At 67.3% G+C, this 21,674-nt stretch overlaps 1 protein-coding gene across 1 annotated transcript in view; it reads right to left on the bottom strand.

Annotated features, from left to right (window-relative positions):
* The window catches only part of NPR1 (natriuretic peptide receptor 1), a 30,549-nt gene that overhangs the window by 2,908 nt on the left and 5,967 nt on the right, over positions 1 to 21,674 (bottom strand). Inside the window, exons 2-19 of the mRNA XM_074938344.1 lie at positions 18,990 to 19,189; positions 17,460 to 17,573; positions 17,092 to 17,227; positions 16,004 to 16,095; positions 15,664 to 15,799; positions 15,018 to 15,102; positions 14,539 to 14,659; positions 13,902 to 13,976; positions 12,927 to 13,004; positions 8,689 to 8,793; positions 7,298 to 7,369; positions 6,820 to 6,979; positions 5,972 to 6,127; positions 5,217 to 5,385; positions 2,783 to 2,929; positions 2,375 to 2,498; positions 1,712 to 1,780; positions 833 to 1,007 (exon numbers count right to left, since the gene is read on the bottom strand). Of these exons, the coding sequence (XP_074794445.1) occupies positions 833 to 1,007; positions 1,712 to 1,780; positions 2,375 to 2,498; positions 2,783 to 2,929; positions 5,217 to 5,385; positions 5,972 to 6,127; positions 6,820 to 6,979; positions 7,298 to 7,369; positions 8,689 to 8,793; positions 12,927 to 13,004; positions 13,902 to 13,976; positions 14,539 to 14,659; positions 15,018 to 15,102; positions 15,664 to 15,799; positions 16,004 to 16,095; positions 17,092 to 17,227; positions 17,460 to 17,573; positions 18,990 to 19,189 (2,214 nt within the window). The remainder of the gene's footprint in view (positions 1 to 832; positions 1,008 to 1,711; positions 1,781 to 2,374; positions 2,499 to 2,782; positions 2,930 to 5,216; positions 5,386 to 5,971; positions 6,128 to 6,819; positions 6,980 to 7,297; positions 7,370 to 8,688; positions 8,794 to 12,926; positions 13,005 to 13,901; positions 13,977 to 14,538; positions 14,660 to 15,017; positions 15,103 to 15,663; positions 15,800 to 16,003; positions 16,096 to 17,091; positions 17,228 to 17,459; positions 17,574 to 18,989; positions 19,190 to 21,674) is intronic.

The following is a 21,674-nucleotide window of genomic DNA, read 5'->3' on the forward strand; positions in this document are numbered from 1 at the left end:
CGTAAAACTTATGCTCCAATATGTCTGTTAGTCTATAAGGTGCCACAGGGCTCTTTGCTGCTTTGTTCTATCTGTTATTACTTGAAACCACTTAAATCCTACTTTTTATACTTAATACAATCACTTTTGTTTATTAATAAACCCAGAGTAAGTGGTTAATACCTGGGGGAGCAAACAGCTGTGCATCTCTCTCTATCAGCGTTATAGAGGGTGGACAATTTATGAATTTACCCTGTATAAGCTTTATACAGAGTAAAACGGATTTATTTGGGGTTCAGGCTCCCAGAAAGGCTGAACACTGGGCGCTGGGAAAGTCCCTGTTAACTGAGAAGCCCCTGAGCTGAGTGAATGTCAGTTTCAGTGAACTGCAGAGAGGCGTGGCTCAACCTCTGGGGCTGTGCTGGAGCTGACTGGAGTGTCAGTCAGCTCCAGCACAGCACAGTACAGCACAGGAGTGGAGAGCACCTGTTCTGGCAGGAAGGTTGTTCTCAGTGGTACCCCAGCTCATCAAGTGACAGTCTCGAGGGGAGTCTCTGTGACCGAACCCATCACAGACCCCACTCCCTTCCCAGAGCGGGGATAGAACCCAGGAGTCCTGGCTCCAAGTCCCATGCAAATGGCCCAGTCTATTTAGGGTCAGAGCGTGACAGGCTCTTGCAGAGCTGCATGGCAAGGGGAGGGGCAGGAGGGAGCACCTGCTGCCCTCTGTGCTCCCCAGTGTGTGCGTGAGGGGGGGATACCCTAGGGGCTCCCTGCAGCCCATTGCCTGGTGCTGCCTGGGGCCATGCTGCCCTTGCTCAAGGCCCTCCCCGCCGGTTCCCCCCCGGCTCACCGCTGTGGATCCCGATGCGCAGCTTGAGTTGCTGGTCCGGCCGGTGGCGGATCTTGAAGGTGCGCACGGCATCGAGCAGGGCCAGGGACATGCGGGCCACCTCGCGGGCGTGCAGCTTGCCGTTGCGCACCGGCAGCCCCGACACCACCATGTAGGCGTCGCCGATAGTCTCCACCTGCGGGGGGGGGAGGGGAGGAAGAGAGCACAGCCCTGGGGCAAACCAGCTGCACACGCTGCCCCCGCCTCCCCGGATGCCTCTCCCTCAGGGCCGTGTTGTGAGGCTTGAGCCCGGGGGAAATGAGGGGGTGCACACGTGTGCGTGTGTGTGCATGGGCATGTGCATGCCTGTGCCCAGGAAACCTCAGCAGACCAGGAGCCTCCAGCGTTGTACTCGGCTGATGCGTCCTCTTGCCTCTGGCCATGAGCTGCCCCCAGCCGACAGGGTCTGGAGGAAACTCCCCCTTACCCCAGCACTGCCCCTTCCTCCCAGCGACAGGAGACTGGGCTGGGCTGGCCTGGCAGCTCCTCTGCTCACTGGCATTGGCCCTCGGGGGCAGTTCCAGCTCCTTGGACAGAGCAGCAGGGGCACGACTGCGGGGCGTGGAGCAGCCTCCGGAGTGAGGATTTCAAGGGCCAGGAGGGCAGATCCAGCCAGCAGGGGGCGGCGTCAGACCCAGGGCAGAGCTGGGGGCACGTCACGGCAATGGCGATGGCATCTCCACCAGAGCGGCAGCATGAGGGGGGCTGTCCCGGGGCAGGGGAGCAGCTCTTTGTTCGTGCCAGAACCGTCAGTCTCAGTGGAGGCGGGTGTCGGCCAGACCCCCCTCCCCCAGCAATCCCCACCCCACCTCGACAGGCCCCCCGCAGCCCCCCCCTCACCTTGTAGACATCGAAGTTGTCGATGATGGCGTCGAAGCAGGTGTACAGGTCGTTCAGCAAGGTCACAACCTGCAACGCACGCAGCAGGGTGGGAGGGGGAGGTGAGAGGGCCTGGCCTGATCCCCCCCACCCCCAGGGCAGTGAGCACTTCCGCCCCTCACGCACCAGCCCCAGAGATGTGACAGACAGGCGGGGGCGGGGGGTGGCGCTGAGCCCTCCCCTGGGACGCAGGCTCCTGCCCAGGGGATCCGGGCTGCTGATGGATGAAGCAGGGATGCAGGCAGGGCACCCTGGAGACTGAGCCTGGCACCTCTGCCCAAGCAGAGGGCTGTGCCCGCCGGTGGGGGCGGGAGCCAGGGCTCCAAGCACCGCCAGCCCTGCTGCGCCTAGAGCCCCGTGCTTGGCCCCTCAGCCTCCACACAGCTCTCCCGCCAGGGCAGGCTTTGAACCCGGGACGGGGGGCCCTGGCCAGATCCAAGCTCCGCCAGTTCTCTCCTGCTGCCTTCCTCCTCCCCAGCACTGTCATCGCAGGTAGGATTCCCCTTCCCAACCCGCTGGGGGCTAACCAGCGGCTGTGCCCAGGCGGCTGGGCCAGAGACCCCGGGGGAGCACCACAGCCCTCCCCCAGCGACCTACGGGGACGTGCCCTGCCCCGCCGGTTACCTGCATGGGGGTGCTCTCTGCCGACAGGGCTGTGAACCCCACGATGTCACTGAAGTAGATGGTGACGACGTCGAAGGCCTCAGCCTGCACCGTCTCCCCGCGCTTCAGCTGCTCGGCCACGGAGCTGGGGGACAGGGAGAGCGGGGTGAGGGACGGGGGCAGAAGGGGCCTGGATGCCCAGGTGTTTGGGGGGCTCCCTGGCAAACAGTGGGGTTACCCCCCCCGGCTGGGGGAGGAGGAGCAGGCCCCCATAGCGCTGGGGGGGCTGAGGGTGGAGCCTGGGTGCCAATGGGGCAGTCTAGGATCTGGTCTCGGGCGCGAGGCCTGGCACGTGCCTGGTGCCCTCGGGAGGACGGGGGGTTAAGGAGCCTGCCTGGGGCAGGCGGGCGGGTCCGGCCCGTCACTCACTGGGGCAGGATCTGGTAGAGCAGGGCCTCGGCCTTGCGCTTCTCCTCCAGGTAGGCCTGCGTCCGCTCCTCCACCAGCTCCTCCAGGTTGTTGGCGTACTGCTCCATGCGCGACAGCAGGTTGTCCAGGATGTTGCTGCTGTTCTCCCTGCAACGCACGGGCCGTGAGGATGCTGGGCCGCGGGAATGACCCTCTCTCCTCCAGAGCTCGCCGGGGTGGGGCACCCCACACCAGCCATGCAGCCAGCACAGCCCCCCGCTTGCTCCCTCTCCCACCCGAGGACAGGGACTCGATGGAATAACCGGGGTGGAAGCGGCCGGGGCTACTGCAACACACCCCACGACCAGCCAGCAGGGGGCAGGCTCCAGGGGCAGGGCCAGACCTGCAGCCCTGGGTGGGGGGGGCAGCCCAGTCCCACCTGTCCCTCTATGGGCTGGGCGACTTGAGCGGGGCCTGTGCCTGGAGGAGGCGTCGGGGGCAGTGGGGAGGGTCTGACTGAGGAGTCTGTGGCTTGTGGCAGGGCTGATGTGGCCGGTGAGAGGGGGCTGGGAGTGACGGGGGGGAGCGGATGTGGCCGGTGAGAGGGGGCTGGGAGTGACGCGGGGGGAGGCGCTGATGTGGCCGGTTAGAGGGGGCTGGGAGTGACGGGGGGGGGGGGGAAGGGCGCTGATGTGGCCGGATAGAGGGGGCTGGGAGTGACCGGGGGGGGGGGAGGGCGCTGACGTGGCCGGATAGAGGGGGCTGGGAGTGACCGGGGGGGGGGGGAGGGCGCTGACGTGGCCGGATAGAGGGGGCTGGGAGTGACCGGGGGGGGGGAGGGCGCTGACGTGGCCGGATAGAGGGGGCTGGGAGTGACTGGGGGGGGGGAGGGCGCTGACGTGGCCGGATAGAGGGGGCTGGGAGTGACGGGGGGGGAGTGGATGTGGCCGGTGAGAGGGGGCTGGGAGTGACGGGGGGGGGGGTGATGTGGCCGGTGAGAGGGGGCTGGGAGTGACGGGGGGGGGCGCTGAGGTGGCCGGTGAGAGGGGGCTGGGAGTGACGGGGGGGTGATGTGGCCGGTGAGAGGGGGCTGGGAGTGACGGGGGGGAGCGGATGTGGCCGGTGAGAGGGGGCTGGGAGTGACGGGGGGGTGATGTGGCCGGTGAGAGGGGGCTGGGAGTGACGGGGGGGGGGTGAGGTGGCCGGTTAGAGGGGGCTGGGAGTGACGGGGGGGGCACTGAGGTGGCCGGTGAGAGGGGGCTGGGAGTGACGGGGGGGCACTGAGGTGGCCGGTTAGAGGGGGCTGGGAGTGACGGGGGGGGCGCTGAGGTGGCCGGTGAGAGGGGGCTGGGAGTGACGGGGGCGGGGGCGCTGAGGTGGCCGGTGAGAGGGGGCTGGGAGTGGATGTGGCCGGTGAGAGGGGGCTGGGAGTGACGGGGGCGTGATGTGGCCGGTGAGAGGGGGCTGGGAGTGACGGGGGGGGGGGGCGCTGAGGTGGCCGGTGAGAGGGGGCTGGGAGTGACGGGGGGGGGCGCTGAGGTGGCCGGTGAGAGGGGGCTGGGAGTGACGGGGGGGGGGGCGCTGAGGTGGCCGGTGAGAGGGGGCTGGGAGTGACGGGGGGGGGCGCTGAGGTGGCCGGTGAGAGGGGGCTGGGAGTGACGGGGGGGGGGCGCTGAGGTGGCCGGTGAGAGGGGGCTGGGAGTGACGGGGGGGGGCGCTGAGGTGGCCGGTGAGAGGGGGCTGGGAGTGACGGGGGGGGGTGATGTGGCCGGTGAGAGGGGGCTGGGAGTGACGGGGGGGGCGCTGAGGTGGCCGGTTAGAGGGGGCTGGGAGTGACGGGGGGGTGATGTGGCCGGTGAGAGGGGGCTGGTAGTGACGGGGGGGGGGAGCGGATGTGGCCGGTGAGAGGGGGCTGGGAGTGACGGGGGGGTGATGTGGCCGGTGAGAGGGGGCTGGTAGTGACGGGGGGGGGGGAGCGGATGTGGCCGGTGAGAGGGGGCTGGGAGTGACGGGGGGGGGGCGCTGAGGTGGCCGGTGAGAGGGGGCTGGGAGTGACGGGGGGGGGGCGCTGAGGTGGCCGGTGAGAGGGGGCTGGGAGTGACGGGGGGGGGGCGATGTGGCCGGTGAGAGGGGGCTGGGAGTGACGGGGGGGGGTGATGTGGCCGGTGAGAGGGGGCTGGGAGTGACGGGGGGGGGGTGATGTGGCCGGTGAGAGGGGGCTGGGAGTGACGGGGGGGAGCGGAGGCCGGTGAGAGGGGGCTGGGAGTGACGGGGGGGAGCGGATGTGGCCGGTGAGAGGGGGCTGGGAGTGACGGGGGGGTGATGTGGCCGGTGAGAGGGGGCTGGGAGTGACGGGGGGGTCGCTGAGGTGGCCGGTGAGAGGGGGCTGGGAGTGACGGGGGGGGGGTGATGTGGCCGGTGAGAGGGGGCTGGGAGTGACGGGGGGGCCGCTCACCTGTTGAACTTGCGGAGCAGGATCTTGATCTGGTTGAAGTCCGGCCGCTCCAGCACGTCCTCGGCCCAGCAGTGCTGCATGAGCAGCCCCAGCTCCTCGATGTGGCAGGCCACGTTCACGGAGGGCCGGAAGTAGGGGCGCTCGCCGCCCTTCACCCGCTCAATGATCTCTGTGGGCCGGGGGTGGAGGGGGGTGAGCCAGGGGCCCCATGGCACAGGCCCCATATGCCCCCCCCGAGGCCACGGCCCAGGCTCATGTGTTCCCGCGTCAGCCTCCCATCAATGCCCCACCTGGCTCTAGGGCTGAACACACAGGATGGGACTCAGGACTCCTGGGTTCCCTGCTTGGCTCTGCCGCTTTCCCCTCCTGACTGCCTTCCAGCTGGCTGGCAGGCTGGGGCTCTTGGCTGACCCCCCTGCTCTGCTTCATCCCTGCTTTCCTGGCACCTGTCCAGGGAACAGACCCCCTCCTCTGCCCCACATATGGGCTCTCCTGGGGGGGCCAAGCCCAGCTTCCCTCAGCCCAGGATTCCAGCCAGCACCCGCCCCACGGGCACTCCGCTCCCCGGCCTCCCCCAGCACACTGCCCCTAGCCGGGCAAGCCGGGGAGGGGGGAAACGCCCCATTTACACAGCCAGACGAGTGAGCCCCCCAAAGGGCACTCCCTCTGCTCTGGGGCACCAGCCCTCCCCGACAAGTACTCTCACTTTTGGGGTCTGTCCCCCCCAGGCAGGGCTCCCCTCCCCCAACTCTCACCTTTGGGGCTCAGGTCCAGCCCCTCCACGTAGAAGACCCCGTTGCGCAGGGCTATCTCCTGCAGGATGATCCCAAAGCTGTACACGTCGCCTTTCTGGGTGCCCTGGGCTGGGGGCACCTCCATGCGCAGCAGCTCGGGCGCCGTCCACAGCTTCTCTGGGGGGCGAGGAGACAGGGTCAGGCAGGGCGGGGGGTGGAGACAGGAGAGGGGCATGGCCAGGCCGGCAGGAGGGAAGACACCTGGGTTGGCCTGGCTGCCCTCCTGCGCTGTGGGGCCTTCCAGCCGGGTTGGGGCTTGGAGGGCCTGGATCTGCAGGGCTTCCCCCAGCCCGGGGCTGGGGGGGAAGAGAACCACTGACCTGGCCTGGAGCCGAGCCCTTTTCCTGTCTCAGAGGAAGGGCCTGGGGCAAGCTCCCCGGGACTAGCTGCCCCCTGCGACTGTGGGCCCGGCGGGGGTCGGCCGCGGCTGTGCCTGGCAAGGGTCAGAGGGCGTGGGGGGACCGTGGCCAGTAAGGGTCGGGGGGCATGGCTGGGACCAGCAGGGCGGAAATGGGGCAGCCAGTGGCCAGACCCGATGGGGTTTGGGGGCCGTGGCCAGTGAGGGGGGCAGTGGCTGGGACGAACGGGGGGGAGGAATGGGGTGGCCAGTGAGGGCTGGGGGCGGGCATGGCTGGGCCCAGCAGGGAGGGATGGGAGGGACCGTGGCTGGGCCCAGCAGGGGGGAAATGGGGCAGCCAGTGGCCAGACCCAGTGGGGTCCAGGCTGGGTGAGCAGGCTAGAGCTGGGGCTGTGTCCACCCCCGAGGGACCCCCCGTTTCCAGGGGCCCCCAGGGCGCCGCGGCCCTCACTGGCGAAGAGTGCGTGGGAGTCGTCGGAGTCGGGGGCCACGCGGAAGCTCTCCAGCCCGTAGTCCGTGATCTTGAGCACGAAGCGGCTGTCCACCACGCAGTTGGAGGACTTGAGGTTGCCGTGGGAGACAATCACCCCATTGTGCAGGAACAGCATCCCCTGGGGGGGCAGAAAAGCGGGGGAGGGATGCCGGAGCCTCAGCCTGGGACCTTCTGCAGCGAGGTCCAGATCCCCTGCCAGGCCTTGCCAGGGGGACAGCACGGGGGCTGCAGAGCTGGTGCATGGGTCAGAGGCCCCACGGGGAAGGCAAGGGACTGGGTGTGGGCACTGGGCGCTGCAGAGAGCTGGAGAGGGCGCTGTGGGGGCAGGCTGGGGGCTGCAGAGGCAGGCACGGGGCTGGGCACTGTGGGGGCCGGGTGCTGTGGGGGCAGGCAGGGGGCCGGGTGCTGTGGGGGCAGGCAGGGGGCCGACCGTTACCTTAACGATGTCAGTGGTGAGCGAGTACCGGAACATCCAGTCCAGCGTGATGCTCTCGTTCTCCAGGATGTCCTGCACAGCACAGGGACAAGCACGGGGGGGCGCTGAGCTACTCTCCCTCCTCCCAGCTGAGGGGTCCGAGCCCTCTTCCTGAGCAACTAGGGCTCTGGATCCTTCCGGAACCGCCCCCCAGGGCCGACAGCCCTGGCTCCCCACCAGCCCTTGGCAGTGGCACTGGTGGGGTAATGGGGGTGGGGGTGGGCACCGGACCTGGCTTGGCGGGTCTATCCGGGGGCCACCCCCTGGCCTGGGCCTGGAACTGAACCAGGGCCACGTGCAGCCGGGACCGGCGCGGGGGGCTGCGCTGGTGCAAAGTGCCCGTGGCATGCACGGGGCTCGGCCAGCCGCTGCGGTTCCGTGGCAGGCCGGGCGGAGGGGCCGGGGGGACTGTACGGCTCCCCGTGTTCAACAGCGAGAGCTGGAGAATAAGGGGGCATGTCCCCATGGCGCCTGGTTGGCCGACAGGGACCCCCACAGCAAGCGGGGTACCCAGCAGGGACCCCCAGAATGGGGGGGGGCTTCTCTCTCAGTCATTAGAGGAGCTGCTTCTGCGCTGGAGCATGCAGCCAGCAATCCAGGCCGGCCACGAGAGAGGAAACGGGGGAGGGGAGCGCCCTCCCCCCATAAATCATCCCGCTTGGAAAGAGCCCCCGCGCCCCTCGCCAGCACTCGCTGGGCCCTGGGGACGGGGGAAGCCCAGCCGTGCCCCCTCCTTTCAATTCAGACACCGCCCCCCGCCATCGCTGCTGCAAAGCGTGACCCTCCCAATGCGGTGACCGCCGCGCTTGGGCCCCCCTCCCGTGGGCACTGATGGGGCACGGACAGGCCTGCCCACGGCTCTGCACGTTTGCTGCGACGCCGGGCACCAAGTACACCCTGGAGGCAGGGGTCGCAGCCCTTCTCCTCCCCCCGTCGCCAAGGAGATCGGAGCCTGGCGACCCCACCCGAGAACGGCAGCATGCAGGGCGCTGGGCATCGGGCCGGGGGCTCCTTCGGGCCCCTCCCCTGCTGCCCCAACACCTTCCGGGCTCTGCTCAGCACCAGGCAAACCTTCACCAGCTGCCACACGGAACCGCCCCCCCACCTCAGTGGGGAAGAAAACCCAGGAGTCCTGGCTCTCAGGACCCCTGGTCCAACCCACTGGACCCCACTCCCCTCCCAGAGCCAGGAGAGAACCCAGGAGTCCTGGATCCCAGCTCCCCCCCAGCTTTAATGCACCAGATCCTACTCCCCTCCCAGAGCCAGGAGAGAACCCAGGAGTTCCAGCTCCCAGTCCCATCCACTACACCCCACTGCATCTCCTCTGCCCCATAGCTCCTGTGTGGTGATACCTGGAGGCTCCCACGGGGGCAGTACTCCGTCAGGATGCAGATGTTTGGAGGGTCCGTGCAGGCTCCGATGAAGCGGGTCAGGTGTTCATTCTGGACATCCCTCATCTGCAGGGGGATGGAGAAGGCAGGGTTATGGGAAGGCCGCTTGGAGTCCATAGGGTCTTTCATCCCAGAGTGCTTTGCAGGCCACTCAGAGGCATTGCTTCACCCAGCCCTGGGATGCAGCCACCTCTGAAAGGCGTGTGTGGGGCAGGGGGAGTATGGCAGCTCTTTATACAAGGGACCCCTCACTTGGCTCTGAGATGCAGCCACTTCTGGGGTGAGGCTCAGCAGCTGTTTAACAGCCACACAGCCGTGAAGGCAGAAGCTGCGGTGGAAGCCTCTGCTCAGCCTAATGAAGGATTCAGAAGGCCAGTCAGGTGGGCAGGAAATTGCTTGGCCGGCATCCAAGTGCGTGATATTTACGAGCCGAGCAGGGGGCTGTGGGGGTGGGTTCCCAGGTCGCTCCATGATCAGCAGCCCCAACTTCTTGTGCTGAATTCCAGTCCCAAAAGCAGAGGAATGACCCAATGCAACGTCCACCCCCTGCCCCATCTCCAGCTGCAGCCAGATGTCCAGAGATGCAGTGCAGCACCCTGCAAGCTGGGCCGTGCACAGGACACAGGGATTGTGGAACACGTGGCCAGTTTCCTCTCGGCCTGTCACCTCCCCACCCCTCCCTCTGGCTCAACCCCTGCATGCTCTTTCCCCACAGCCGGCGCAGGGACAGAGGGTCCCCGGCCAGCCCATACATTTAAAAAGACCCGATGTGCTAAAACCTTCCTCCATGTGCGGGGGCAGAGGGAACATCCCGGCTCGGTGAGAAGCTGCAGGAATTCACCCCACCCGCCACACTCGGATGGACGCCCCATGGATTGGGGTGGCTCTAACATGGGAGCTCTCCCCGCCCCACAGCCGTGTCGCCATGGTCAGCGTCTCCCCCGGAGCCGGGACCGAAAGGGAACAGGGCCCATAAGCTGCAGTCATGGCTCTAGGGCCGCACAGGGGTCATGAGCTCCTGCAAAGGGGCTGAGACGTGGCCTCCCTCAGCTCAGCAGGGAAAGCAGCAGAGATCCCGGTTCTGAGGCCAGGGGGAAGCGTTGTAATCACGTTGCCTGCCCCAGGCCAGAGCGCTGCCCCACCTCAGTTACAAATCCATATCCCATGCGCCCCCTTTCCGAGGCGGGTGGCCAGATGGGTCACACAGCCGCCGAGTCTGGATAGGATCCATCGTCAGAGCGCCCTCAGGCCCTGGCCAGGGGTTATGGAGTCTCCATCCCCATCCTCCGGAGCCCGAGTGGGACGGACAGCCCCCCGCCCAGTGCAGGAGCCTGCTCTGGGGGAGACCAGCCCGCACAGAAGGCCGAGGGCTTGTTTAGCCCAGCTCCTAGCCTGGCCTGCTGGGTCGTTGCCGAGCGGGCCAGAGCCCTGAGGGGCCAGGCCTTGCCCTGCACTTGGGCAGCGCTCGTCCACCCAGTGAAGTCCCATCCAGCTGCAGACTCTGCCGGCCCTGCCCTGGCCCCAGACCCCCAGCTGCGGTGCCAAGGCTGTGTGGCGTGGGGGAGGGGCACCTCGCAACTCACAGGTCCCGAGCACCCAGGGCTCCAGCTGATGTCGACAGGAGCGCCTGGTGCCCGGGCCCAGGGACCAGCTTTCATAACGCCCAGCAGCTCCCATGGGTCTGAGCGGGGGAGGAAGGGAGGGAAGCTGGACTCCAGGCGCCCGAAGTGGAGTGTTAGTAACCAGCCTCAATCCCCAGCAAAAGTCGGGCCTTAACCACCTCGTGTCTCAGTTTCCCTATCTGAGAAGTGGGGAGGATACTGCCCCCGCATGGGGCCTGGCAAGCACCCCATACGGCAACCAGGACGCTTCCCCTCCCGCCATTGCTGCACCGTGGCTCAGGTTGATTTCTAATGAGCGAGCAAAGGACAGTGGCTTCCCTGCTGCTTCCTTGCTAACGAGTAATTAATTGTGCGTGGCAGAGCCCCCTAGATAACCTGAGCCAGCCCTGCCTGCCTGCCAGGGAGCGGGTCCTTCCCCTCAGCACATAGCGCAGAAAGTGCCCACCTGTGCGACGACACCTCCTGCTGGTGCCCCGAGGAGTTTACTGGGGCTGGGGGGGAAGCCTAGGAGTGGCTGCCATCCAAGACAGTCCTTTGGCCTGCCCAGCCCTGTCTCCCGCCAGCCTCACTGGCAGACTGACTGGGCCAAGTGGCCAGGCCCTGCTGGGCTGATGGGTGCAGGGGGGGCATTTTGCCTCGGGCTGCAGCTGAGAATGGCCCCTGCTCCGGCACTCGGCCCAGCGCACCTCGCAGTGCCGGGACAATCCGTCCTGACACCGGGGGCCGGGGCCTCGATGGCCCTTGTGATGCCAGCAGCAGCTGCTAGTGACAGGGTCCATGTGCCCTGGCTCCTTTTTGCACAGACGCCATCCCCCTAGTGCACACACGCTACACGCCTCACAGTGCCGTCGCACGTCTACACTAGGGCTTTGCACTGGCACCGAGACACCTCCCACGGAGCCGTGTCCCTACGGGGTCAGGTCCTGCTTATTCACACCTCCCCGGGCTGGAAGCCAAGCTGGCTCAGTCCCAGCTCACCAGGTGTCCTGCAGCAGTGAGTTCCACACGTGGACCCGCAGCGCTGCCTTTCACCCCCCGGGGCCTTGTCCTGAGGCCCCCTGCTCCTCACACAGCCATTTACAGCAGCTTCACCCCCCTGCACCCTGGTGTCAACAGGGGTGGAAGAGACAGGGCAACAGGGAGTCAGCCCCTCCTTGGGGACGGCAGCCTAGAATCCGGGGGTGGGGGGAACCACAGGGTCTGTCTGCGCCCACCCATCCCCATTAAGAGCCTCCTGCATGGCCAGTGCCAAGGGGGGTGGCAGGGGGTGCAGGGAGCAGCAGCAGTGAAAGGGACCCCCAGGGGGATAGCTCTCCTGGCCCGTGGGGGCTCTGAGGCAGGGCAGCTTGGGAGAGCCCTTGCACATGGAGGAGAACGGGGCCCAGAGCCAGGGGTGCAGGACACGCCAGGCTCTTGCCTTCCCCAGGGGCAGTGGCTGCAGGGTCAGCAACGGGCCAGGACACTGCGCTGACCCCTCCCGCCCCAGATCCTCCGCTAGGGACTGATCAACCCGCACCGAGAGGCAGGTCACAGAGGCTGGAGGGGGCTCTCCCAGTGCCTTGGACTGGCCCCATGGATCTGGGGGGCAGCTGCAAGTGCCAGAGACCTGCCTCGCCCTCCGGGTGCCCGCAGGAGGCAGCAGGCTGCCAGGTCTAACAGGAGGGGCCAGTCGGAGCCCGAGAATTCAGTGTGTGCACGTGTGACCCTGCACATGTACGTGTGAATCCGCACATGCATGTGCGCAGCCAGGGAAGGCTCTGGGCTGGGCCCCCCGGCGGAGCGGGAAGGGCCCAGGGCAAGGCCCGATGTTCGGCTCACTCAGGGCTGCAGCCAGCACAGGGCAGGCTGGACCCCTCTCCGCCTTGGGGCAGAGCTCCTGCCCCGGCCCCGTGGCGCGGGGGGCTAGAGCAAGGGGTGCTAGCATCTCCCAGTGCACGTCTCTCCCGCGCTCCCCCTTTTCCTCCCCCACGCAGCCCCCGGGGTGGGGATGGGACTCGCGCCCAGAGGCTCCGCTCCGGACGTGGTGGCTGCAGCCTGGGCCTGGGGCTGCCAAGAGGCTCTTGGCATGAGGCTTGGGGGTGGGGGGAAGCTATTTTTCTTCTCTCCAAACACAGGCCCAGGCGCTAACGAGAGGCAGAAGCATCGTTAGCAATGGAGATGCCGCGGGATCAGACCTCACCCCCCCGCACACACACACACTACGTTCTGGCAGTGAATAGCTGCTGCAGGGGAGTGGGGAGCTGGGCCCCAGGGCAGGGAGGGGTCCCACCAACCCCCTCCCCTCCAGAGAATTTGGGAGCCATGTCCGGGTCCCCCCGCAAGCTGGGGCCTGTGCAGGGGGAGGAAGGGAAGAGAGCCCAGCCCAGCCTCCTGCTCAGGGTTGCTCGGCGGGGAGGCCCTGTCGTGCATGTGGGCAGGTGGGTAACATGGCCCCTGTGCCAGCCCGCCCGGATCCTCCGTCGTGCGAGCCGGGCAGCCCCCGCTGAGCCCCAGACGATGCCGCTCAGGTTGAGCCCAGAGCCAGCCGCGCCGAGCCCCTCAGCCCAGCCGCCTGCCGAGCGCTGGCCGGGCACCTACGTGTTTCAGCTCAAACAGCACCTTCCGCGTCATCTCGATTCGCTTCCGATTGACGTGCTTCACCGCCACGATGTTCCCCTGGAGAAAGGCATGGGGGGCTCAGATGGGGGTAGGTCCTGTACCCCCCCGGGCAGCTGTAACATTTATGGACACTGACTGCCAGGGGAAAGCGCCCCCTACTGACCCCCCTGCTCCCCGCAGTGCAGCACCCCCAGCGCCCCGCACCCTGCCCCACTCCCCGCAGCGTCATGCCCCCTACTGACCCCCCTGCTCCCCGCAGTGCAGCACCCCACACCCCCCCCACTCCCCGCAGCACCATGCCCCCTACTGACCCCCCTGCTCCCCGCAGTGCAGCACCCCGCACCCTGCCCCACTCCCCGCAGCACCATGCCCCCTACTGACCCCCCTGCTCCCCGCAGTGCAGCACCCCGCACCCTGCCCCACTCCCCGCAGCGCCATGCCCCCTACTGACCCCCCTGCTCCCCGCAGTGCAGCACCCCACACCCCCCCCACTCCCCGCAGTGCAGCACCCCGCACCCTGCCCCACTCCCCGCAGCGCCATGCCCCCTACTGACCCCGCCTGCTCCCCGCAGTGCAGCACCCCCAGCGCCCCACTAGGCCCAGCACCCTGCCCCGTTCCGTGTAGCGCAGTGCCCCCGTGACCCCGCCCCCCACAGCGCCCCCTACTGACCCCCCTGCTCCCCACAGTGCAGCACCCCCAGCACCCCGCACCCTGCCCCACTCCCCACAGCGCCATGCCCCCTACTGACCCCGCCTGCTCCCCGCAGTGCAGCACCCCACACCCCCCCCACTCCCCGCAGTGCAGCACCCCGCACCCTGCCCCACTCCCCGCAGCGTCATGTCCCCTACTGACCCCCGCCCCGCTCCCTGCAGCGCAGTGCCCCCATGACCCCGCCCCGCTCCCCGCAGTTCCTGGCTGCTCCCCGTGTGCTCAGGCGGGATCCCCGCACCCACCTTGTAATAGGCCGTCTTGGCATAGACCTGGAACTGCCCCTCCGTGGTCAGCAGGGAGCCATAGTTGGAGCCTCTCTGCGCGGAAGCAAGAGCCGGTGTGAGGGGGGACGGCAGGGCAGGGGGCAGAGCCAACGCACCCCCTCCTGTGGGGAATGGAACCCCAGGACTTCTGGGGCACCCCCCCTCACAGCCCTCGCGGAACCCTCCTTCCCATCTCACCCCCACTGCCCTGCTGGCCACGGGCCTGCTAGGGGGACAGGGCTGGAGCGGAGGGCAATGGCTTGGAAGGGTGACAGTGGCTGGAGGGGGCCCCCCACCAGGCTGTGGGGACCCCCCCCCCATCACCACTTCAGAGCCAGCCCCACCCGCCCCCTCCTGTGGCTCCCTCCAACCCCTGGCCTGGCTCAGCAGCTGCTCAGGGCTCCCTGATGGGATTTGCTTTTAATTAACCGCCCTGGATCCACAGCTGTAACCAGGGGCCCTGGCCCCGCTGCCTTCACCCAGAGATGCCCGCAATGCGGTGCCGGCTGGAGAGGGGGTCTCTCAGGAGGGCTGCTCGGCCCGGGGTCCCAGCCAGACAGGCGGGCTCAGATCCACACCCGCCTCCCCCAGGCTGGCCGAGCCCCGGGGGGCTCACCAGCGACAGGGTCAGTTTGCTCCCGGCGCTGCGCAGGTGTTTCTCCAGGCTGCTGGACTGGACGTCTTCCCAGCGCACACGCCACAGCTCGGCCGCCAGCTCCTTCTCCAGCTCCAGCTTCCTGCGCCGGGACACGCCGGGGGGGGGAGTGTGAGAGGGCACCAGCCCAGCTCCCAGTGCCCCCCGATGCCCAGTACCCCCCACGCTGCTGGGTATCTGTACAGTGCTAGCGCCTGCCCAAGCCATGGCCAACCACCCCCTTGGGCCAGGTGCTGCCCCACCCCAGGACAAATACCCCCTCCCAGCCCCAAGCCCACCTCCACCCCCTGGTGTCCCCTCCCCCCACATCTGCCTGTAAAGCAGGAGTATTTCTCCAGCATCACTTCGATCCCCCCATATCCCCGTCCCTGCATCCTGGCCAAGGTCAGCCAGACGCATCCCCTGGCCCAGCCCTGGGGTGCAGGGCCGCTCCCCCGCACCTGTAGATGAAGAAGGAGGTGATGGTGATGCTCAGCAGGACGAGGCTCACCATGAGCGAGAGGATCTCCAGGGTGGTTAAGCTGGCTGCAAAACAAGGGAGGAGGGCGATGGCGGGGAGCGGCTGGCTCGGAGTCCTGAGTTCGAATCCAGCCCAGGGGCTGTATGTGCTGATCTGTGCCGGGGGAGTTTGCTGGGGGGGTCTCAGCTGGGGAAGTTCCCATGGCAACACCCACGAGGCAGCAGAGCCCAAAGTGGAGCAGGGGGAGCGTGCCCAGTTGCTGGGCCCGTTCTGGGGGCACAGGGTACCAGGTGCAGAGAAACACCGAGGAGACTTGTCCCACCTCGCGGCTTTGCTGCCGAGGAGCCTAGGCTGGGCTTGTGGGAAGGGGGCCGCTCCCCACACCCCTGTATGGGGTGCAAAGCCTGCTGGGGGGTGGGAAATGAAGCCACACGGCCAGGCTGCCTGGAGGGGCTTGTTTTCATGCAGCCGGCCCAGCGCAGCCCCTCCCTGCCGGGGGAGGCTGGATTCTGCCTGCGGGAAGGTATTTTTGCTGGCGGCGCTCCAGGGGCCTGGGCCAGGGAATGAAACCCTCAGAACTTGCTCTGCAAAGCCCGGGGCCGGGGGGGCTGGGACGCTGGCCCCACCTTTGCGGCACAGGGGGTTGCTGTTGTCGAAGCCGCAGGGCAGGACATCCCTGGGCACACCCTTCCCCGGCCAGTGGATCTCACACCCGGGCACTGCGCTCATCTTCTTGGTGGTGCCATTGTAGTTGTAGACGATCTGCAGAGGGCGAGAGAGGGGGGCTCTGGGAGGGGGCCAGCAGCAGGAACCCCCCAGGGTCCCAGACTGCCATCACCCCCTACCCCCGCCAGCTATAACCCCCAGGTAACTGGGCCCTGGGTTCGGCTCAGAGCCATCCCAGCCCAGCCTCGGGGGTGACTGCCGAGGACAGAATTGGGAGGCTGGGCCCAGACACCCTCTGACCTGGAATATGCCGCTCGTGGGGTCCATGTCCCACAGCGAATAGTCACTCTCCCGGTCTCCGTTCTCATCAATCTTCAGGAAGCCGGTGACTCCTGCGGGGAAGGGGAGGGTGAGAGAGCGTGGGACCAGCCCCCTCGCAGGGCAGCACCCAGGGCTCACAGGGCAGAAGGGCCTGAAAAGACAGGCTTTGAGGCTACAGATGGAGAAGGGGATATCGGAGGGACCATATGGCTCTGAGATGCAGCCCTTCTGGGGTGGGGCGCAAAGGCTGGTTATACAGGGATCCCTTGCCCGGTGCTGAGATGCAGCTGCCTCTGGGGTAGAGCGCAGCAACACCACACAGTACAGGCTAAAAAGCAAAGGAGAAACCTGCATGCCGCTGGAACTGCTGGGGAATTTCGCCCCCTCCCCATGTTGGAAAGCGGCCGGGGCCTGACTCCAAAGAGTGCAGGCCCCAGGGCTGTGGCTCTTCTGACAGACCCTCCGGCAGCCCAGCGTCTCCTCCGCCCCACGGCGGAGGGGCCCCACCAGAAGGGGGAGCGGACCCATGTGGAGCCTGGCCAGGGCATTCGGGATGCTTTCCGGCAGGGTCCCCGGCGTGGGCGCAGGGCTGTGAGGGGAGTGGCTCCGTCACTCCACAGCCCATCCATCTCCTGCCGAGTAGCCCGGCCCAGTGGCTCCCGGCCCAGCGGCTCCCAGCCCAGCTCACGCCCCGAGCCCCTAACGACACCAGCCCTGGAATTTCCAGAGCAGAGGAACCAGCAGCTCAGGGAAAGGATCCGTGTGGCAGTGCTGGGCAGGGCAGGGGGGCAGCTGGCTCTGTGCCCAGCACCAGGGGAGTGATGCCCCCCGTTGGAGTCTCAGGCCAAGTCCCCCCAGGACCCCCTTTCTCCCCTAGCAGTTCCCCAGGGCTTCGGGCTGCACGAAGGGGGTCTCTGCCCCCTGCCAGGGTGAGGCTCGGGCAGGAGGGGGTCTGGGCCCTCCCGGGGGCAGCCACTGGAGACTCCTGCATCCATACGGCCGGGGGGCGGGGTCCGAGGAGGGCCCAGCCCCCAGGGCGAGGTGGGGCCCCAGCCGGCGGTGCTCACCATAGAAGGTGCGGTTCCACATGTGATGGGTGATGGCGCTGGCGTTCCGGACGGTGCCGCCCTGCTGGAGGGTCTCGTTCACGGCCTGGGCGTACAGCAGCACCCCGTCGTGGAAGGCAGCTGCGATGTAGTTCATCTGAAAGGGACGGGCCGGCTCAGAACCGCTGGGGCGGTGCCAATGGGCTGGCGGGGGGGGAGATGGGGTGCCCCATGCTGCCCCACAGGCCCCATTCTGCATTGGGCCACCCCATGCCCAGACTGCGGGCGAGTCTCTGTCCCCCCCCACCCATTCCCTGTTGGGCTGCTGACCGGCCCTGCTGTCTCTGGCCAAGGAGGGGCGGGCGGTGCTGGGGGCAGGGGGGTCTTACCAGACCGTCCTGCAGGGTGAAGTTGAAGTGGGTGTGGGCCCCCTGCTTGAGCTGCTCCAGGAAGGGCTGGTACTCGGGGTTCTCGGGCTCCTTGCAGGTGATGATCATCACTGCCTGGGGGCGGAGAGGGGAGAGAGGCTGAGAGCGGGCAGCACCCCCGCCCCCCGGCAGGAGGCCTGTGGGATGTGATGGGCCTGGGTTTCCCACATGGCACCTGCAGCCCCACAGGTGGGCGGGTGCCAGGACTCCCCACAGGAGGGTGGCTGGGCCGGCTGGTGAGCTGGCACCTCCAAGGGACTCCCCCTGCCACTGCCCAGCTCCCCTAGGCTGTGGGCAGAAGCCTCCAGGTCTGCCAGTCTGGCCCCTTCCTCCGCCTCATCTTGCTTCCAGAATCGCAGCCCACAGGCTCCCTCGGCCCCCCCAGGCCTGGGCTCCCTGGGGAGGCTGGGGCAGCTTCCCGCCCCCGGGCTATTAATAGCCTTCCCTGGCAGCGCTCAGACCCGGGGAAATTATCTTGCTTCCTTCCTCCTCGTTATTCGCGGAGAGCAAAGAGCAAACAGGCAGGGGCTGGCCAGAAGCAGGGAGGGTGGGGGGCACAAGCTGCCCCCACGGCCCCTGGTCTCTCGGGCAACAGAGGGGCCTGGCTGGGGTAAGGGGGCAATCTGGGCCAAGGCCCAGCAAACTCATTTCACAAGTGCATTTGGCAGGATTCGAACCCAGGCTCCAGAGCCGCAAACTGAGTCCGTCAGCCCAGTGCCCCTCCCCCAGGCAGGGCACTGCCCTGGAACCTGCCCGCAGCACCTTTATACCGGTGAAGCTGGGTGCACCTTAGCGCGTCGGCCAGTGTAACCGTACCGTGCCAGGCGCAAACACGGCATGTTCTGGCTGCAAGGGGGACGGAGGGAGCTGGGCCAGTTCCATAGCCGCGCTGCTTCGGCCCCCGGGACCACAGCAGCTCCCGAGCTAGGTACCAGCACTACCCCAGGTGCCCACCACCGCTGGAGCTCAACAGCCTGGGAGGTCACGAGCGGCCGAGGCTCCTGTAAAGTCCCCTGGGCTGCACCTCAGCTGCTTCCTATGCTGGGTTCTCCCCCCTTCCACCCTGGAATGCAGAGCCCCTGGCATCATTGGGCCTCCCTGCTTCTACGGGCTGGCAGAGCTGCCCCAGTAATCCTGCAAGGGCCTCACGCATGGACTCAAAACCCCTGGCACTCCCAGTGGGCAGCAGGATCACTAGCCCTTCTTTTACAGATGGGGAAACCGAGGCGCAGAGCCGGGCCCAACATCACATAGCAAATTGGTGGTGGACCTGGGAATAGAACCAGGCATCCTGGCTCCCAGCCCCTTGCAGTAGTTACTACCCAACACTCTTTGAGCCCATGGTGCTAGTGTGGTGACCTAGAACAGGCCCAGCCAGTGCTGGCCTCTCCTCAAAGACCCTGGCCAGCTCCAAGCCAAACTGGGCTCTGCACTTGGCACCTGGCCTCCCCAGGTACCTGGCTAGAGGGCTCCATCCTGGGCAGTCCTCACCTTAAAGGCCTCCCTGGCGTTGGCGTCGTCCTTGTCCCCGCGTCTCCAGGGCCTCTGGGGGTCGGGGAAGCGGGAGCCCTGCAGGCTGGCTCCGAAGACGTCGATGTAGAAGAAGGCGTAGTCCCCCTGCGTGAGCCCCTCGCGCCGGGCCTGCAGCAGGATCTGGCGGAAGGTGTCCGGGGAGCAGCAGACGTACACGACTGCAGGGGGAAGGATGGGGTTAGGCGCATGGAGCCACGTGCCCTGTCTCGCCCGGGGCTCCTCTGTCCTGGGGAGGCTGGGCCAGGCTGGTGGCTCCAAGGACGCTGAGGGGACCCTGGCCCGGATTCTCTAGCTCCAGCGCGGTCAGAGCCAAGGGAGCAATGCATGGACCCCCATGTGCCCCGAGATCCTGCCCTGACCCTCACACTCCCCTCTTCCCCCCTCTTCTGCTGCCAGAGGGGAAGCAGCTGGACCGGAGCTGGGCAGGCAGGTTACCAGCCCCGGCACCCCCTCCGGCGGGCTGGCCAGCAGAGAGCCAGGGACCCCCCGTGGGGCATGGCCGGGCGCAGGGGCCGGTCTGGGACCAACACACCCACCCTCCTCCTGCCCTGTGTCCCACGGTGCCCCCTGGTGGCAGAGGCCACGGCTGGAGTAGCCAGGAGCCACCAGGGCTGGCTGCTAGCCCCCGCCAGAGCAAGGGTCCAGGTGCTCGGCAGGCATGGCCAGGAAGCCAAACCCTCAGGGTTTCGCCTGCACTTTTCTCCATATTCCTCCCCTGCTGAGCTGGAAAGACAACAGGGCCCCCCCACGCTGCCACGAGCTGCCAGAGCCGCCTCCCCCGGGAGCCCTTCACACCACGTGAGGTTGTGAAATCGGGAGGAGCTGAGCTTAACGAGCTGTTCCCCAGCCCGCCTCACAAGGGCCCAGGGCTGTGCCAGGTCCCCAGGATGCAGCCAGCGCCAGAGGGAGGGGGCTGGGCCTGGATGTCCAGGTGCCCAGAGCTACACACCACAAAAGGGTTGACGGTGAATGGGGGTGGGGGGTGCTATTCCTACCGCTGGATGTGAGTGCCATATAATGACTGGGATGGGGAACCAGGACTCCTGGGTTCTCTCCCTGACTCTGGCTGGGGAGTGGGGTGTCACGGAGTGTGGGGGAGTCCGGGCCCTGCACCCCTCTTCCTGGGATTCACCGCGACTCTCAGCCAGCCAGTAAAACAGAAGGTTTGTTGGACCACAGGAACACAGTCCAAAACAGAGCTTGTGGGTACAACCAGGACCCCTCAGTCAAGTCCTTCTGGGGGAGCAGGGAGCTTAGACCCCAGCCCTGGGGTTCCCTGCGTTCCTCCACCCAGCCCCAAACTGAAACTAACCCCCCCACCCCCCCCACCAGGCTCCCTCCTGCAGCCTCTGTCCACATTCCCGGGCAGAGGTGTCACCTCCCCCTCCCCCTCCCGGCTCAGGTTACAGGCTCTCAGGTCTCCCACCCCAGTGAAACTCCCCTGCCACATTCCCAGGTCAACACTCCCCCCTCCCTGCTGCATCACATGGGGTCTAGTGGTTAGAGCAGGGGAGGGGAGGGACTGGGAGCCAGGACTCCTGGGTTCTAGCCCCAGCTCACTCTGATTTGGGGGCAGGTCCCTTTCCCTGCATGTGCCCCAATCTCCCCCCACCATGAAGGGGGCACGCCCAGGACTGCTGGGAGGGTCACAAATGAGTGTGTGAAACAAACTCCACTTCCCTGCCTTGAAAGGCGGGTGGGAGCCCCCATAGGATGGAATCGCAGGACTGGAAGGGACCTCGAGAGCTCGTCCAGTCCAGGCCCCTGCACTCCTGGCAGGACTAAGTAGATCATAAAATTGTAGCTGTGGGCAGCAGCCCCCTGCCCGCTCTCCCGGTTGGCACAATCCTCGCCTGGGCCGGGCAGGGGGCACCGGTCGGAGAGGTGGGGCCCCAGGCAAAGCCCCAGCCCTAGGGCTGTGAACAGAAACAGCCCATCCGGTTGCTCAGCCTCCCACCCAGATCTATTTAGCAACAGCTGGTGTTTGTCCCGGTGGCTAGCACCAGTCTCAGCAACAGCAGGCCAAGGGAGAGGTGGGCTGCACATGCGGGGACACCATGCCAGGTGCTTAACCCTAGAGTCCCCCACTGGTGCCAGCAGCCAGGGTGGCACCCGCCCAGCCCAATCACCGCCAGGACAGCCGCCATTCTGGGCAGGGCTGAGGCCTGGGGGAGCTGGGGCCCCCGACTCCCCGCAGCCCCTGGCAGCTGTGCCCATGGGCATGCAATGCCGCAGCGCTGCTTACACCCGCTGTGCCCGGGGGGGCAGCCGTGCCACGAGCGGCAGGCCAGAGCGCCCCCAGCCCAGCCAGCCCGGGGGGCCGCCCCGGAGACGATACCGGCATGAGCGCCCAGCACTGACGGGCTGGGGCCGCTCGAGACGCGGGGCCAGGAAGCCGAGCAGCGATCTCGCTCTGGCGGAGATGCGGAAAGGCCCAGCACCCAAGGGATGGGGAGCAGGGAGGGGGTCGGAGCCCACCCTCCCCCAGGCCCCAGCTGGCCGGGAACATCCTGTTATTTTCCGGCCGCGCGCAGCCCGGCGCGTTGTTTCCCTGCCGCCGGGTCAGCCAGCGCGGCCGGGGTCAGGGGGGCGCGTTCTGTCAGCGGGGCCCCACCAGGCCGAGTCAACGCTCGGCCCCTCCGC

Source organism: Natator depressus, chromosome 24, assembly GCF_965152275.1.
Source record: "Natator depressus isolate rNatDep1 chromosome 24, rNatDep2.hap1, whole genome shotgun sequence".
Lineage (NCBI taxonomy): Eukaryota > Metazoa > Chordata > Testudines > Cheloniidae > Natator > Natator depressus.